At 41.5% G+C, this 14,227-nt stretch overlaps 3 protein-coding genes across 3 annotated transcripts; all 3 read right to left on the minus strand.

Moving 5' to 3' along the window:
• Positions 1–2,574: 2,574 nt before the first annotated feature.
• Positions 2,575–3,531, minus strand: BDB00DRAFT_939880 (uncharacterized protein; the record flags this gene model as incomplete). Its single annotated transcript, XM_053129330.1, has 3 exons — positions 2,575–2,900; positions 3,356–3,392; positions 3,478–3,531. 3 exons carry the CDS (start codon positions 3,529–3,531, stop codon positions 2,689–2,691), a joined length of 303 nt encoding a protein of 100 aa, XP_052978346.1. The 3' UTR covers positions 2,575–2,688.
• A 1,158-nt stretch (positions 3,532–4,689) lies between these two features.
• On the minus strand, positions 4,690–6,241 carry BDB00DRAFT_766076 (transmembrane amino acid transporter protein-domain-containing protein; the record flags this gene model as incomplete). The annotated part of the gene is made up of 4 exons (XM_053119564.1): positions 4,690–4,856; positions 4,961–5,419; positions 5,487–6,013; positions 6,129–6,241. The coding sequence occupies 4 exons, from the start codon at positions 6,239–6,241 to the stop codon at positions 4,690–4,692; spliced, it is 1,266 nt and encodes a 421-aa protein (XP_052978347.1).
• A 3,121-nt stretch (positions 6,242–9,362) lies between these two features.
• Positions 9,363–13,547, minus strand: BDB00DRAFT_873723 (N-acetyltransferase B complex non catalytic subunit-domain-containing protein; the record flags this gene model as incomplete). Its single annotated transcript, XM_053127131.1, has 20 exons — positions 9,363–9,470; positions 9,560–9,721; positions 9,781–9,888; positions 9,986–10,059; positions 10,144–10,200; positions 10,281–10,371; positions 10,446–10,580; positions 10,648–10,760; positions 10,844–11,006; positions 11,078–11,125; positions 11,204–11,303; positions 11,386–11,455; positions 11,531–11,731; positions 11,823–11,967; positions 12,049–12,218; positions 12,282–12,765; positions 12,846–13,039; positions 13,122–13,260; positions 13,338–13,423; positions 13,508–13,547. The coding sequence occupies 20 exons, from the start codon at positions 13,545–13,547 to the stop codon at positions 9,363–9,365; spliced, it is 2,688 nt and encodes an 895-aa protein (XP_052978348.1).
• Positions 13,548–14,227: the final 680 nt, after the last annotated feature.

Below are 14,227 nucleotides of genomic sequence, written 5' to 3' on the forward strand. Positions count from 1 at the left end.
GTTGTTGTTGTCGAGTGTTGTTTCTTGAGATACAAAAAAAGGTTATTGTAATAGTAAGGAAGAAATGTAATAGCATGTTAACGACCTTTATATACTCGGTGCTGAACCTCGCGGGGCGCACGCCAAGAAGACAGGCTATTCGTTCTCGAAAATAGTATTTTACTACGGATAATGGAAACAGTATATACGATACTTGCCTGGCGCAGTCAATTCGATCCCTGTCCAACAGCTTTATCTGTAGCCGGTTACATCAAAAGCAAGTCTAGATCGTAGTAATTGACAGCAGCAGTGGCGTTCACTCTGGTTAGGCTCTTGTTTGTTTGTGCAATCTATCTCGGAATTGGTCGATATCAATAATCACTCTGCTGTCTAATCCACCAGCCCCCCGCCTCTTCCAAAATGATACGCATGATGTAACAAAAATAAGAAATAGCAAGTCCCGATCATTGTGCTGGTACATGTACATGATACCATCATCGTGGCGCATTGTGTTACAGTCCATATCGAGATTTTAGCAGCTTTATTATCCCGAAAAGGCGGATCCCGCGTTGTGTACTACTTTAGAACAAGAACGCTGTTGTTTATTCGAGTGACTAAGAGTAAAAGGAATCACCGTACGCACTTGGATCATGTAAAAGATTAATAGTACTAAATGATAGGATGCGACCTAGATGATACACAGTAGAGCGATCATGCAAAAGTACACTATCATACTGAATGGAAAACAATGGAAAAAAAAACTTGGCATATACAGCTTGAGTCATAGCGCAGCAACACTGAATTACTTTATTTTAGTTTGAATGATCTAGATACCATATCGAAAAGTTGTCCGGTCGCGCAGCACAAATAATTGCATAATAAGACAGTGGCGTAACTATTGTCATGATGGTGGGGGGGATGATAGTGGCGTCCAACCTACCAGAGTATAAGAGTAGGCTTGGTTCATACCGCTTAAGAGGTCATTGAAAAAAATATCCGGGATTTTCCTTGTATCACTGAGTACCAGCTCCACATATTTTCCCTCTTTGAGAGACTCTACGATAAGGTTGAAGCAGTTTTCCTTTTCAATAGGATAAGGTAGCTGGTACATCCATGTTCCATATCGGTCGTAAAACCGAGAATAGCAGCAATAGTCGCGGGAAGCTGATGATTTAGCAGTAGTTTTACAGAATTCCAGAAAGATCGACTGCAGTACCGCACAGGCTTTACATTATGTAACAGGGGAGAGTGGGATACATCAGAAATAAAATCATATTGCACCCCAGTATACATATCTGAGAGTATTCGGCCCACAATTGACACTAGGATGGATACACGACGATGAATGCTATGATAGATTGTCGACACGGAGAACATATCCGTACCTTGGGTCGACACGATGACGATCACCAAAGTTGACTTCAAAATTACTGCGACCTTCCGCAGTAGTTTGCAACTCTACAACCGCCAAGGTTTTTGTATTATCCAGCAACTACGTCACAAATTCAACAGCGAGCAGTACAACTTTGATTCAATGAATAGCGTAATAGTGAGTTCTCTTCGTTTTTAACGCAGCTATGTCGAAAATGCTAAATCAGATATATCGTTTGTTCTTCAATGATAAATATGCGTCATAGACGAAAACGCTCCCTCGTTGCTACGTAACATGTCACATAACACCATTGATCGCATCGGCCCGTACATTGAGTAACGCCAATCCCCCGGAGGAAGATGTATGACATGCCAAATTTAAAAATGTTCGAGTCATAATAAAATTGTAAAGAAGGTGCTAGTTATGTAACACGAATTCGAAAATATGTACCGAGCCCCCCACCCCCAAACTATCACTATAGCTGTGCTGTGCCACCTGTCTTTTACTAAAACAGGACGGTGGCAATTTCATTTCCATATATAGTGTGTCTTTCCTTTGCTAAGGGTCTTAGAAAAGCTGCGCAGCGATAATGCTCGATATACAAGTCCTTTGCAGGAGCGGTGGTGGAGGTGGCGCTTGAATGGCGCTATTGTCACCGTTCAGGAAACATATTGAATTGTTTTCGTTTTTCCAAATGTGCGCATGACGGGAAACGTGAATAGCTAAAATAATATGTATGTAGTGATGGAGATGTAGATATCAGGGAGCAATGTACGCTGTTGTTAATATGAGCAGTTCTGTTATTTCCTTCATTCAGGTGACCATGTCAACTTCTGTTGCTCATATTTATATATACAATGGAAGAAGAGAGTTCGGGCCTTTGGAGAAATCAAAAATTAATAGTGTGAGCCAGATTGATAACTTCGATAAGAAAAGAGCTCAAAGGGATTTGTTTATTTGTAGTACGCATGCATATATACAAGCCTTATTTTATGAAGACTTTAGGGGAATGGTAATTTAAAAGTGTAAACCGGAAAACGAAATAGAGTTGTGGACAATGTAATAGAAAATCAAAGAGAGGAACGTGCAGATGAAAGCATAAAGTGAATGGTGGTAGTTGTGGAGTGGTATAATAGCTATGCAAGGAGAATGGTGTAATATGGCTCATCATAATCATAAACATAAGAAAAGAAGGAGATGACATTAATGGAAAAGTATGAAAGGTTGGAACCGTCGTCGTCGTCAGGTCGGCGAGATGAAAGCAACAGCTTGCGACTGACTTCACAGTAGTACGAGAATGGGTTGGCATTATCTGTAGCTGTTGTCGTGTAATAATATTAACAGCCCGTTCGAGTGATCGTACGCTTGGTGTTGTGCTGTAGCATGTACAATCCAGCCGTGTTGATGTAGGCAAGGTAGCCTCCGACATTAAGATTGCCATCGGCACCTACACGCCAGAGTCTCTCAATTGCTGAATTCGTTACATAATCGAAGGGAACCCAACAGTTTCCGGCTGCATAAACCCATTGTGGTGCCATTGTGGTGATGTCTGTCGTAAAAGTAGTAGTAGTAGTAGTAGTAGTAGTAGTGATGTTATTATGATCAGATCATCGTTGCATGATGACTCCTTTATATAGTTTTCTTATGAAACCAAAAGATCAGAGCCAAGATTCTAGAGCCATCTAAACGCAAAGAAAAATAGGTTGGTAGCAGCCCAATCGTCATCGTTGCCATCATCCGTAGCAACAACAACAGCAAAACCAAGAAGGGCCACATCAACAACATGCCAAAACATAATCGTTGCCGTTATCGGAAAGAAGCTGCGCAGCATTAAAATGAAAGGGCTCGTTGTATATTGTTAGAGCAGTGTAGATAATTCAGCAGCCACAACGAGTTTGTAACACACTGCGGTGGCAACAAAAAAAAAGAGAGGTTGATCCTCGTTTCGTGTTGGTCACATGAGCAATATATTGATGATGTATCTGCCGCCGCACATACTCTTACCTGGTACGCTCTCCAAGTTTGGGTACAGGCACAGAGACTAGTTACAGCACACGCATAGAACATCAATGCTGGCTGCGCTATCGTAGTAGTATGTAGTAGTTCAGGCTCGTACAAAAACATACATTTTTGACATGAATTAAAATCACTACTGTTAATACATCGGTCTCGCTCAGCATGAGGTATGCGTGTGTATTTTCCGCTTGCTTAGTGTTTGACAAGCAGTGACATTTCTAATGCGCAACAATAACAACAGCGTAAACACACACCACCTGCAGTTGCCTTGTTTAAATTTTTGATGTTGGATGACTGTCCAAAATTGGAAGTTGAATTTTGGAATTTACAAAATGGTTTAGCGCCTGTTTTTGTTTGTTCGAGATACGCCAGCAGTAGAAGAAAAGAACGACTACCCCGTAGTTGTTTATTACTGCTGCTGTTGCTTTCACTTTTCTGTGTCAGATTTGTTTCTTTCGCCAGTTGGCTGGTATGGGTTCAGGTAGTACCGGTGGTTGTGTTGATCAGCTGATCAGTTCAAGTAGTATTCTTGGTTGACCGCTTTCTTTAGGTTTCAGACCATCCCATCAATTTTCCTGTTGTCTACTCGATCGATCTCCATTCTCATTATCGTTATCGTGTTTGTCATCGCAACAAACAAACCGTTTACACTTTTTCTTCTATATTACACGTAACATTGCCGGCGCCACTGCGTACACCACATTCTGCGCCGTTGATTTGCAAAATATCTCCTAACAACGCCATGGAAGCTTGATCCGAACAAGACGAACGGATCTGTCAAATGATTGCTCGCGCGGGCTACATACGCGTGCGTATCACCCACCACAAGCGCTTCTTTTTGGAGAATAGCACTCTGTGCATTCCTTATAAGGCAACTACATGCCAGTAAAGGTAATTAGTTTCTGTACCATCCGGGGCTATGGCTTCCCTCTACCGTATACTGCGACAGCAAAAGTGCTATAGGAGCCTCAAGAACGCCGTGCTGACTTATGCCTGCATGTCTGTGCAGATCTCTTTCGCAATACAAACCCCCCCCCCGCAATTCCATATGTGATTAACCTGGCTTTTGGCAAGAACAAAGATGTGGAATAGGCAGTTTTCATTTTTTAAAAGTGGTAATAAATATATAATCATGAGGCGAATCAAAGCAAAACTTCTATGTGTATGAGTCAGTAGCAGTATAATTTACAAGAGTAGGAGGGCGGTATCCAGCACGAAAAAAGAAAACAAAAGAGGTATTTGGAATACAAAATAATTGTGGGAGAATGACAGACAGGTAAAACCGTTGGGGGGGGGTGTTAGGATGAGAGAATAAATTATTATTATGCAGGACAGGGGTCCGGGACTGGCCGTGAAGCGCTTGAAGGATGAACCCAAGAGTTGATGTTGACGTAGAGCGTGTATACCATGATCCCCATTCCCCACAAGACCAGGATAACGTCACCGATTTTAACCCATTTGTTCTTTGTCACCTTGTAATGGAACATTCCTAAAAGTTAAAGTACAGTGTATGAGCGCCAGAGTCAATTGCCGCTGCTATAGGGGGGAAGGTGGGGTAGGATGAAGGGGGACAAGTCGAGAGGGGTTTCTTACCGGGGAAAATAAAGCAGAGAGGAATGCATGCCAGTGATCCGACGAGCGCAACGAATTTGTCCAACCCGTCTGCACCGACTGCGAAGCTGACGGCAGCACAGACAAGGGCGACCATGGACCGTGTAAAGCTTTTTGCAACCTTCCACTTGAATGCGATGCGTCCACTTCGATAGCCAAGCAAGCCGCTCTTTCCAAAGAGCGCCTGTTCGATGATGGTCAGTGCAGGATAGAGCATGAAAGGAGACGTCAGAATCATGGCGGCAGCGTACAAAAGCTGGGCGGTGATCGATAGCGGCACTTTGGGCAAATTGGCGACAACACTGGCATAGGTCTGATCGCCAAAGGCCAAGTAGCCAATCGTACCGATCAAGATGAAAATAACGGCCACAAGTGGAAGACCAATGTTCATGACCCTTCGAAACTTGTCAGGCTCTTTCATACCTTCGACAATGGGAACAACTGTAGTTTTTTTTTGTTGTTAAGAATGTCATTCGTATCATACATAATGGTTGTTCATTTTACGTACCCATGCCTATGCCTTCAAAGGAAAAGACAGCAGTGCCAATCATGAGTGCAAAGTCACTTGAATTAATCAATTGGATGTTGGGTCCGGGGCCATTTTGGGCGATTTCTGAGGCTGAAAAGTACAGGACGCAGATCAAGCCAAAGAGAATAAAGACGTCGGCAATGATGGCACACCAGGAGAGACGCGCAATCTTGCGGACCCAGGTGATGGGGATGACGGCACAGAGGACGATCCAGATATAGTACTTGCTGTCAATGGGCGATGCGCAGTGGGTCAAGTAGTCGACAGCCAAGCCGATGTTCTGCGAGATGAAGATCAGGTAGGAGGCGACGAAGCCCATCTGGGATAAGCACAAGAAGAACAGTATAATGTAGCGCAGCCATGGACCGTACAGAATCAGGCCCATGTCTCCGTACGAAGCGTTCACTTGCCGCTGCGAAATGATAAGGATTTGGAAGGCAACCAAGCAAATGGTGGCAATAAATATCATCAGGCAGATCGAAAAGACCAGACCCCCCGATACGAATCTATAAACTTTTGGTGTTTAGTCTTTTTTGGTATTTATTCCAATATCAACAGGATCGCTTCTTGTTCGAGAGCAAAGCAAAGCAAAGCAAAGCAAGCAGTAGTAGTCGCACTTACGCTCCCGGTAAGAAAATAACGCCAGTGCCGACAAAGGCTTTGAGCAGCATGAACAATGCTTTTCCGGGCGATGCTGTGCCTTCGGGTACGTGCTCTACCTCTTCTACCGCCATCTGAAAGTCGTCGGTCGAGCTGTGGCGGTGGTGGTATGCGCCACCCATTGCGGGCGTGAACGATTTCTCACTGACGGGTGTTGAAACGAACTCGCCCGGCGGTTTTATTATCTTTGCAGAATCGTTGTGTTTATGTGGTGCCATGGTGATCTCGGGTGTTGCTATCGTCGCTTTTACAGTAGTGGCTACGTAGGAAGCGGGGATGGCTGACAATAGGAAAGTGAGAGGAGGAGAGGGTTACGGAAAGAGTTCAAAATAAAAGAAAGAAAGAGAGAGAGAGAGAGAGCGAATGGGATTTTTTTTTTCAGTGTAGACGAGCAGGGGGGGGGAGGCGGTTTTGTCTTTGCTTTTATAGATCAATTGATGAAACCATGAAAACTAAAAAAGAAAAAAAGCCCGAAAGGAGAGGGATGCAACCATGTAAGCACGCTGCCAGGTACCAGAATAAAGAAAAGCTTCTTTTTGGATGTCTCGTAGAATATTGTTAAACTCAATGACGGTAACGATGCTTGACGTATGGTACTCTGCAAGATCTCGATGCGTAGTAAACAGGAAACTATCTGAAACCCTAAACATAATGATTCAGTGATAGACATCTTCTGTTACTACATACTACGACGACGACGACGACGACGACGACGACCATGCGTACTGCTACTGCTCCCTCCCTCCCTACCTCCCTCCCTTCTTCATAAAATGCCAAGCGGAGCAGCACATTGCATTTGTTCCGTGCCAATTATGCTGTCTGTAAGAGGTTTCTGCGCGCGTCCTAACTGCATATAGCATGGTGATTTGAGTAATATGACCTTTGGCCGTCTTCACCAAAAGTCTTAATGATAAAAAGTTACTCTTTTTCCTTTATAGCACCAAATAGTGGGGGCCTACAAACCACTACTGCAGTATATATGCGCCATGCCTTATTGAATACTTTTCTCATGGTGCAGACCGTCACTCTGCAGGAGAGAAACTGTCTGATTGGCTGCGCGAGTACATGCTAACTGCAGGTTTTCGCCAAAATAGGAAGATTTTGCCTGCATCATTGCTGGCGCACAATTTTTCTTACATTTCTGCCACATATAAAAAATAAATACGATTCTGTTTTAGATGAATATCACAAGATAGAATCCCAATCAGTTGAATTTTTCTTTAATTAGAATTTGCAGGTCTTCTGTCAACAACAAGTCGACCACTGAATTGTTCCGGTTGTTTGGACGTCATTATACAATCCCTCAGCCTGTTTCAGGCAAGGGATGATGCACGTTATCTTGATTGGTGGAAGATAAAGAAGGATATCCGAACCACGTAGTAGTATATAAACGCCCTATTCTTTAAAAAAAAAGCAAGTGCATAACCAGATGCAGTGATAGATGTTTAGACCTCCAATGGCCTGTGTCGCTGCTTTGTGATCGTGAAAGTGGCAATTCACTCGTCGTGCTGATTTATGAGTTTAGAACCGTATCACCGTTAAAGTTTCCAAGTTATACGTGTACCTCGTGCATGTTTCTTTTTACTCCTTCTAATAGTATTTACACAAATGGTCGTTATCGTCGTTTCCGCCGTATGCTGTTTTGCATTCTTCCCGGTTAATTTGAGAGTCACCGTTTGATTATCTTTCCATTAGGAAATTATATTAACCTATGGCTAAAAATAATTATTGGGCATCATCTTCATATACAAGCGAAGCATACACTACAATAAAAAGTGGAGATGTTTCTCGCTCCATGTACCAATAGAATGTTTTGTCGAATATATACAGGATATCGATTTTTATCCACGACGCTACCCTCAGGAAAAATAAAAAGGGGTGGTCGTTTGCAACGCGCGCGCAAAGCAAAAAGCCACACTAAAAGATCGATTAATGATCAACGCTCACACTCTTTAGCCAAAATAGGTGCTAGTGGGGCCCCCATCGATCAGCTGCCTGTTGAGTGGTATCTAAAAATACGGTATATTATACTTCTGTCAGACCGAATTTAAAACTATGTAGAAATGTTTCCAACAAGTCATTTATATAAACTTTAATGACAGCTTTCCTGTTGATCCTTTTTTTTTCCCGTTCAATAACATATGAGCACGATATGTGAACGCATGTATCTTTCAGTAGAGAGCAAATATTAAATTATGAGGTGTAGCAAATTGAGCAAGCCTACAGGAGTAACCATAATCACACTGATATTTAATGTTTGGAAACTTACAGATATCACAGATAGATATGTCATCAGATCATATTGAGCATTTGCTTACATTAAACTGGCCACAGCAACCTCGATATCACTGTCGATTGATAGCTTTCTTTCGTACAGAGGTTGCAGCTACGGAAATTACCATGTAGTGCTGTTTTATAAGGAATTACGAAACAAATACGTAAATACAAAGCTTGAGCTTTGGAACAGATTTTAGCAATCAAGTAGAAACCCATTCTCAAGGCAGTCGTCAGACATTTAATAAGCAGTTTGATATCACGAATCTCATTACTGGTATCTAGAAAAGACCCACAATAAATAGATTGCGCGCTTACTTATTGCTTCCCCCCCGCGTTTCATATACATAGTAAAGCTACATCCACTTGATTGATTAGTTGTTTTGATTTAAAATATGGTGACTGGCATGATTTGATTATAAAGTTTAAAGGTGGATTGTGATCATTATCAAAACATGTTGATAAACCTCATAGTTGGTACAAGCAAGGAATATAAAGCAGCGCTTCCGGGTGTATTGATGAACTTAGTAAGTAGGTAAATGACAATCTAAATAATTTGCCGAAACAAGATTGCTGTATTATGTAGCGCTGTCAAACTTTCCAAAAAAAAAAGTGAGAATGATCTCGATCCAATTCTACAGCTTCAATGGGTTCCATGATCCAACGCAATATCTGCTATTTAGATGGTAAGAGAGGAAAGGGCTAAACAGAATTAAACACTGAAGCGATATTTATAGGCTAAATAAAAATAAAAAGCAAGGAGCAGAAACTAAAGCTAATGTCAATATGCTACATACCTCTGTCATTATCCTTTAGAGTATCTGCAATTTAACCCGCTTCTGTTACATAAGCCCAAAAAAAAAAGTTTGCAAGAGCAAGGTTAGAACACTCAAAAAAAGATCCAACCAGATTTTTTAATTATTATAATTTCATAACGCGTCTAGTAGTTTCTTCTGACAAGTGAGACACTGAACTAGTCCAGCTTGATGTCATCTTTTTTATACGATCTGTCAGTCGGTTCTGATTTGCCTAGTGACGGTATGTTTAGATGAGTATCAACATGGGCAAGAATACCAGAAAGTGCAAACACTGGCTTCAACAAAACTGAAAGAATTTACCTTCTCCTTGAATTGATCCAGTGTATAGACGGATTCAGTGATAGACTTGGTGAGGGTCTTTTGGAACTGACCCTTGAAAAACTCGTTACCACGTCGTGCTGCTGCTTGTGATCGTAGCAGTAATGTCTTGTTTGCCTCATTCATCTTTTGAAGTGCTGCGATCTAATTACAATATCTCAGTCCCTTTTTTTTTTCTATAACTCTTTATCCATTCAACTTACGAAGATATCGTTATTGGCGTTTTCTGCCGCCTTTTTCTTTGCGTCTTTACTGGTCAGTCCGAGAGCACGGTTGATCATCTCTACCAAGACTGCTCCATAATTAAACGCCTAATATAAAAACATGCCATAGGATTATCACTTGTTGCCCTTTCGTATATATATATACAATTAAAAAACATGATGTAAACCGAAGCGAAGCAAATACCTCTAAAGCAATGGAAACCTTGTGGAATAAGTTCCATGATACTACTTCATCTACGAAGCTACCCTCAGGAGACACTACAGCACAAAACGTGTTATTAGCGCGTAGATAACACCCCGCCCCCCCCCCTCAACACAAAAAATGTTACACTCAAACCTTACACTCTTTTTCCAAGATCGCACCAGCATTCTTCAAGTGTTCGGCTGCCTGTTGAGCGTCTAGAAAATCGATATATACTTGTGTCAGACCAAAATTTATAAAAAGTGATCTTTTTCATAGCGTGAAAAGAAGTGCATACTGTTTTTCCGTGTTGCGGGATCCTTGATTGATACAAGTGCAGAGCTGATTTCACGAATATATTTGGCCACTGCAAATTCTTGTGGCGTCACCTGTTCATAATAAGTGTTTAGATGCTGTGTCCCTCTTTGACATCCTATATGAATGTATGCACCCCTTTACTAACCTCGCTAGGAACCTCCTTGCGTTGCAAGAATTCGTTAAATTGCTTTACAATACCGCCTAAATCCTTGTTTTCCTTGGTACTGCATGCTGCGCTTAGGATGTTGAGGATGTAAGAGAACGTTTGCAGCCACACTCGCTAAACATTAGAAATATTGCAAGGTTTAGTTAAAAGAATTCATGTCTACCTAGAAAATATAACTTACGTTGGTACTCTTTGTCAGTTTGAATAGTTCTTCTCCTTTGGGTTGCTCTTCAGAATTGCAGTTCAAGAACACCTTAAAATCACGATTATCAGATTGCTCTTGGACGAAAGCATCTTAAAAAAGTAGTCAGAATCAATTATATATGTCAGTGCACTGAAAAATAGTTACAAACAGTTTGTTGCGTGCTTCTCTTTACCATCACATTTGATCTTTGATACATCCAAATCCTGGAAATATTGTACTGCATATTTCACTTGGAAAGAGGATGCGCTCGATTCGATTCGAGTTAGCTCTACGTTGGTAATGGCTTGTTGGAGGGACGAGTCGAGGCGTGAGCGGAATTCAATGAATTCTTGAATCTGTCATCATTGTATAAGAAAAGTCTGTTAGTTATCATAATAATCAATGCTCCTTTTATATAATATCATACCTTTGAGAAGGTGCCGTATTGGTATGCTTTGACGACCATTTCTGGCGTCTATTATTATAAACAGCATACGTCAGCTTTGGCTGTTTTTTGACACAATATTCTTTGTTGCAATAATAGCAAAATTACCTCGACTTGGTTGCTTTTGTATATCATGAGGGATTCGAGCAATAATTGCTCTACTTCATCCAAGCAAGCAAGGGAAATGAAGCGATCGGTGAAATAATGGCTTTTTGTCGTTATTGTTGTTAGTATCGAATGTAAAACAGCCCAGCGCTTTAAGTTGGGGCATCAATCTTGAGCAGACTTACATCATTGTATCAAATTGTACTTGTTTGATATCCATGGTGCGGAATATTTGTACAGGACGGTTGCAAACACCTTTATAGAAATTAACAACATAAGTCATGGCAACATTCACAAGGTTTCAACATTTGAGAAAACGACCGAGCTTACCAAGCATGGCATAAAGACGAACCAAGGTCAATTTTATATGAAAGTTGTAGATACTCTTCTCAAGCGCATCTTCCAGGAAAGACACTGCTTGGATCAGGAGAGCAGGGCTCTTGTGTTCGTGATAGAGATCCACCAAGACATGGCTTGCCAGCAGGACATAATCATCGCCATATTGGTTTTCTGTCTTTTCCAATCCCTCACCTTTGATTTATAACTATCAGCGTACAGTCCAGCATATGCTTTCTTCTTTTTTTTTTCTGGTTCCACGTTTCCATTCAAGCAGACACTTTACCTAGTGGGAGCGCATCCTGATATGCTTGACACAGTTCGTTAGCAAGGGATAAACCTTGTTCAAGTGAGAGATTTGATTGCAATCCGAGATATCGTTCTATCTTTCGGACGTTGACATTCTTGTAAACGTTCTTAATGATGGCAGGCTTATGACACCAATTCACAGAAAAAAATATGTTAGTTTCTGTAACTCCTGATTCCTACTAGACAATAGCCCTGTAGCTAACCTTTTCTTTGGCTTCATTAATGGTTGCCTTTAACGAATCAATAAAAGATTTTGCTTTTGATGTGTCTTGTTTCAAAAACGAAATGTACGCTTGGAGGTCTTCGTAACAGCAGGACTTTGATCCAAACCGGGAAAAGTATGATAGAATGTTGTCCAGAATAGCTTTTTCATCTAAGGTGCATTTGCATTTTAATATACCAACACTCCTATCACACGATCCGTGGCACTGTTTACCTCCTTTCTGTAACATGTCAAGTCGATAGTCCAGCTCCAACTCTGCCAAAAATGGACCGCGTTTCAATACAGGTGCTTCGAGCGCCTGCTTTGAAAGCTGCGCAACCAATGCACGAGCTTGCTTTATCAATGCATCATCACTGTTTTCGGTGACCAACGCATCCAAAGCATCAAAGTACGCACGCCAGCTAATCCAATCATCCGAGTTTTCGTTTCGCAGTGCTTGTTCGGTCGACTTGAGGACATCTTGCCATTTCTTGTTGGTAAGCAAGAGTTCGGTTTTGATTTGACGAACTTCAGGATCACGAAGCGATTTTTGACCCAAAGGACCCTCCAACAATGTCAGTGCTTGTTCGTGTTTGTTTTGGTCTAGCATAATCAGTAGATACAACCGCATGTGTTCCACTTCATCCAATCGACCTTCTTCCTGTGCTTTCGCCATCATGCGCTCCGCTAATGTATATGATAATGCCGAGTTTTTGCCCTACAGTAGTAGTTATGAGTATATGTCTGCGTTAATTATGTCGCTTGCACGATAAAGCTTAGATAATCAAGAGCGCGTACCTGGAGTGCCAAGGACATGATTGCCCAGAACAAATACTTGTTTTGTTTAAAGGTACGGTGTAGCTTTAAAGCAGCAGCTTGTTGACCCTTATAGTCATTGTTGCGCACCATGGCCATGAACCAATGGTTACCGAACTCTTCGTTCTTTGGTTGTTGGTTTGCTGCATTCTCGTAAAGTTCGACGATTGCATGGTCTAAAAGTTGGTTGTTGATAAGTTTAGTAACACGTCATTTTTTCTATCTCTCTTTACAGTGCATCTATTACGAAAACGTTACGTTGGCCGAGTTCATTGTAAGCCATGGTACACGCCTGCAAGGTGGCATTGTCAGTCGGGATCGATTTTTTCACTTGTTGGCATAACGCAGCAGCTTCATCGTCCTTGCCCGTTCGAACCAAAACGACAGCTTTCAAAGCCTAAAATATATTAACGTGAACGTGTCAAGTAAATGTTGGCATCGATTAGAACACAATTTTTGTAGCTTGTCCTGTACCTTGACCAAGGGCCAGTCTGGGTTCTTTTTCAGTAATTTAGTCGTGTGTTGAAGTGCAAGCTTAGTTTGACCCTCGTCGATCGCCTCTAGTACAATGGTTCAGCACGGAAATAAAAAGTAGTTTTTTTTTTCCCTTGAGATTCTGGATCGTGCGTCAATAGAATAATTACCGTAAAGAGGACGAAGCTTTTTTTCTGTCATGTAATCCATTGCTGTTCTAAAAAAGCGATCGACAAGAGGGGGCGGTTGAAAGGCGACGCGACAAATCTTTATTCGGGATTGAAAAAAAAATTAGTGTGCGGATTGTACAGCATACTGAGCCTGATGCCTACTAAGCAGAAAAGCACAATGAAGTTGTTTCTGATACATACACATGTGTTTATAGAGAATCTAGTTATACCAAGATTGCAGTTGTATGTTGCTACTGTGTTAAGCACTTGATGCAACGCCAGAACCAATATGATTCGATATTGATAGGTTCTCGTCTACCTTTTGACGTAGAAAAAATGCATTGACCAACAAGAAGCAGAAACACCTGTCAATTTGCAGTACAGCACCAGAGATCCAGTAAGTGCGGCAGCAATATGAGGATGCTAGTTATAAGTCAATCTTGTACGTTTCGCCAGTCAAAATAAGAATTCTTTTAACTATTGATTGTCCAACACGATACCGCAGCTCTATCAGCGAGGAGGGACATCATCTTCAAACAGGTGATGCAATATACGTTAGGATTATGCATCCGCAAACTGTATACGCTATTGGTGTTGAAGACACACATAGTAGCAAGTAAATGGCAGTCGATGAAGAAAAAGGTGGGATAGATTTAGATCGGTGTCTTGTGTGATACAGGTACATGATGAACTTGATGTATGTATGTTGACTAATAAAAG

The sequence above is a fragment of the Zychaea mexicana genome (assembly GCF_025766255.1).
Source record: "Zychaea mexicana strain RSA 1403 chromosome Unknown BDB00scaffold_51, whole genome shotgun sequence".
In the NCBI taxonomy this organism is placed as follows: Eukaryota; Fungi; Mucoromycota; class Mucoromycetes; order Mucorales; family Lichtheimiaceae; genus Zychaea; species Zychaea mexicana.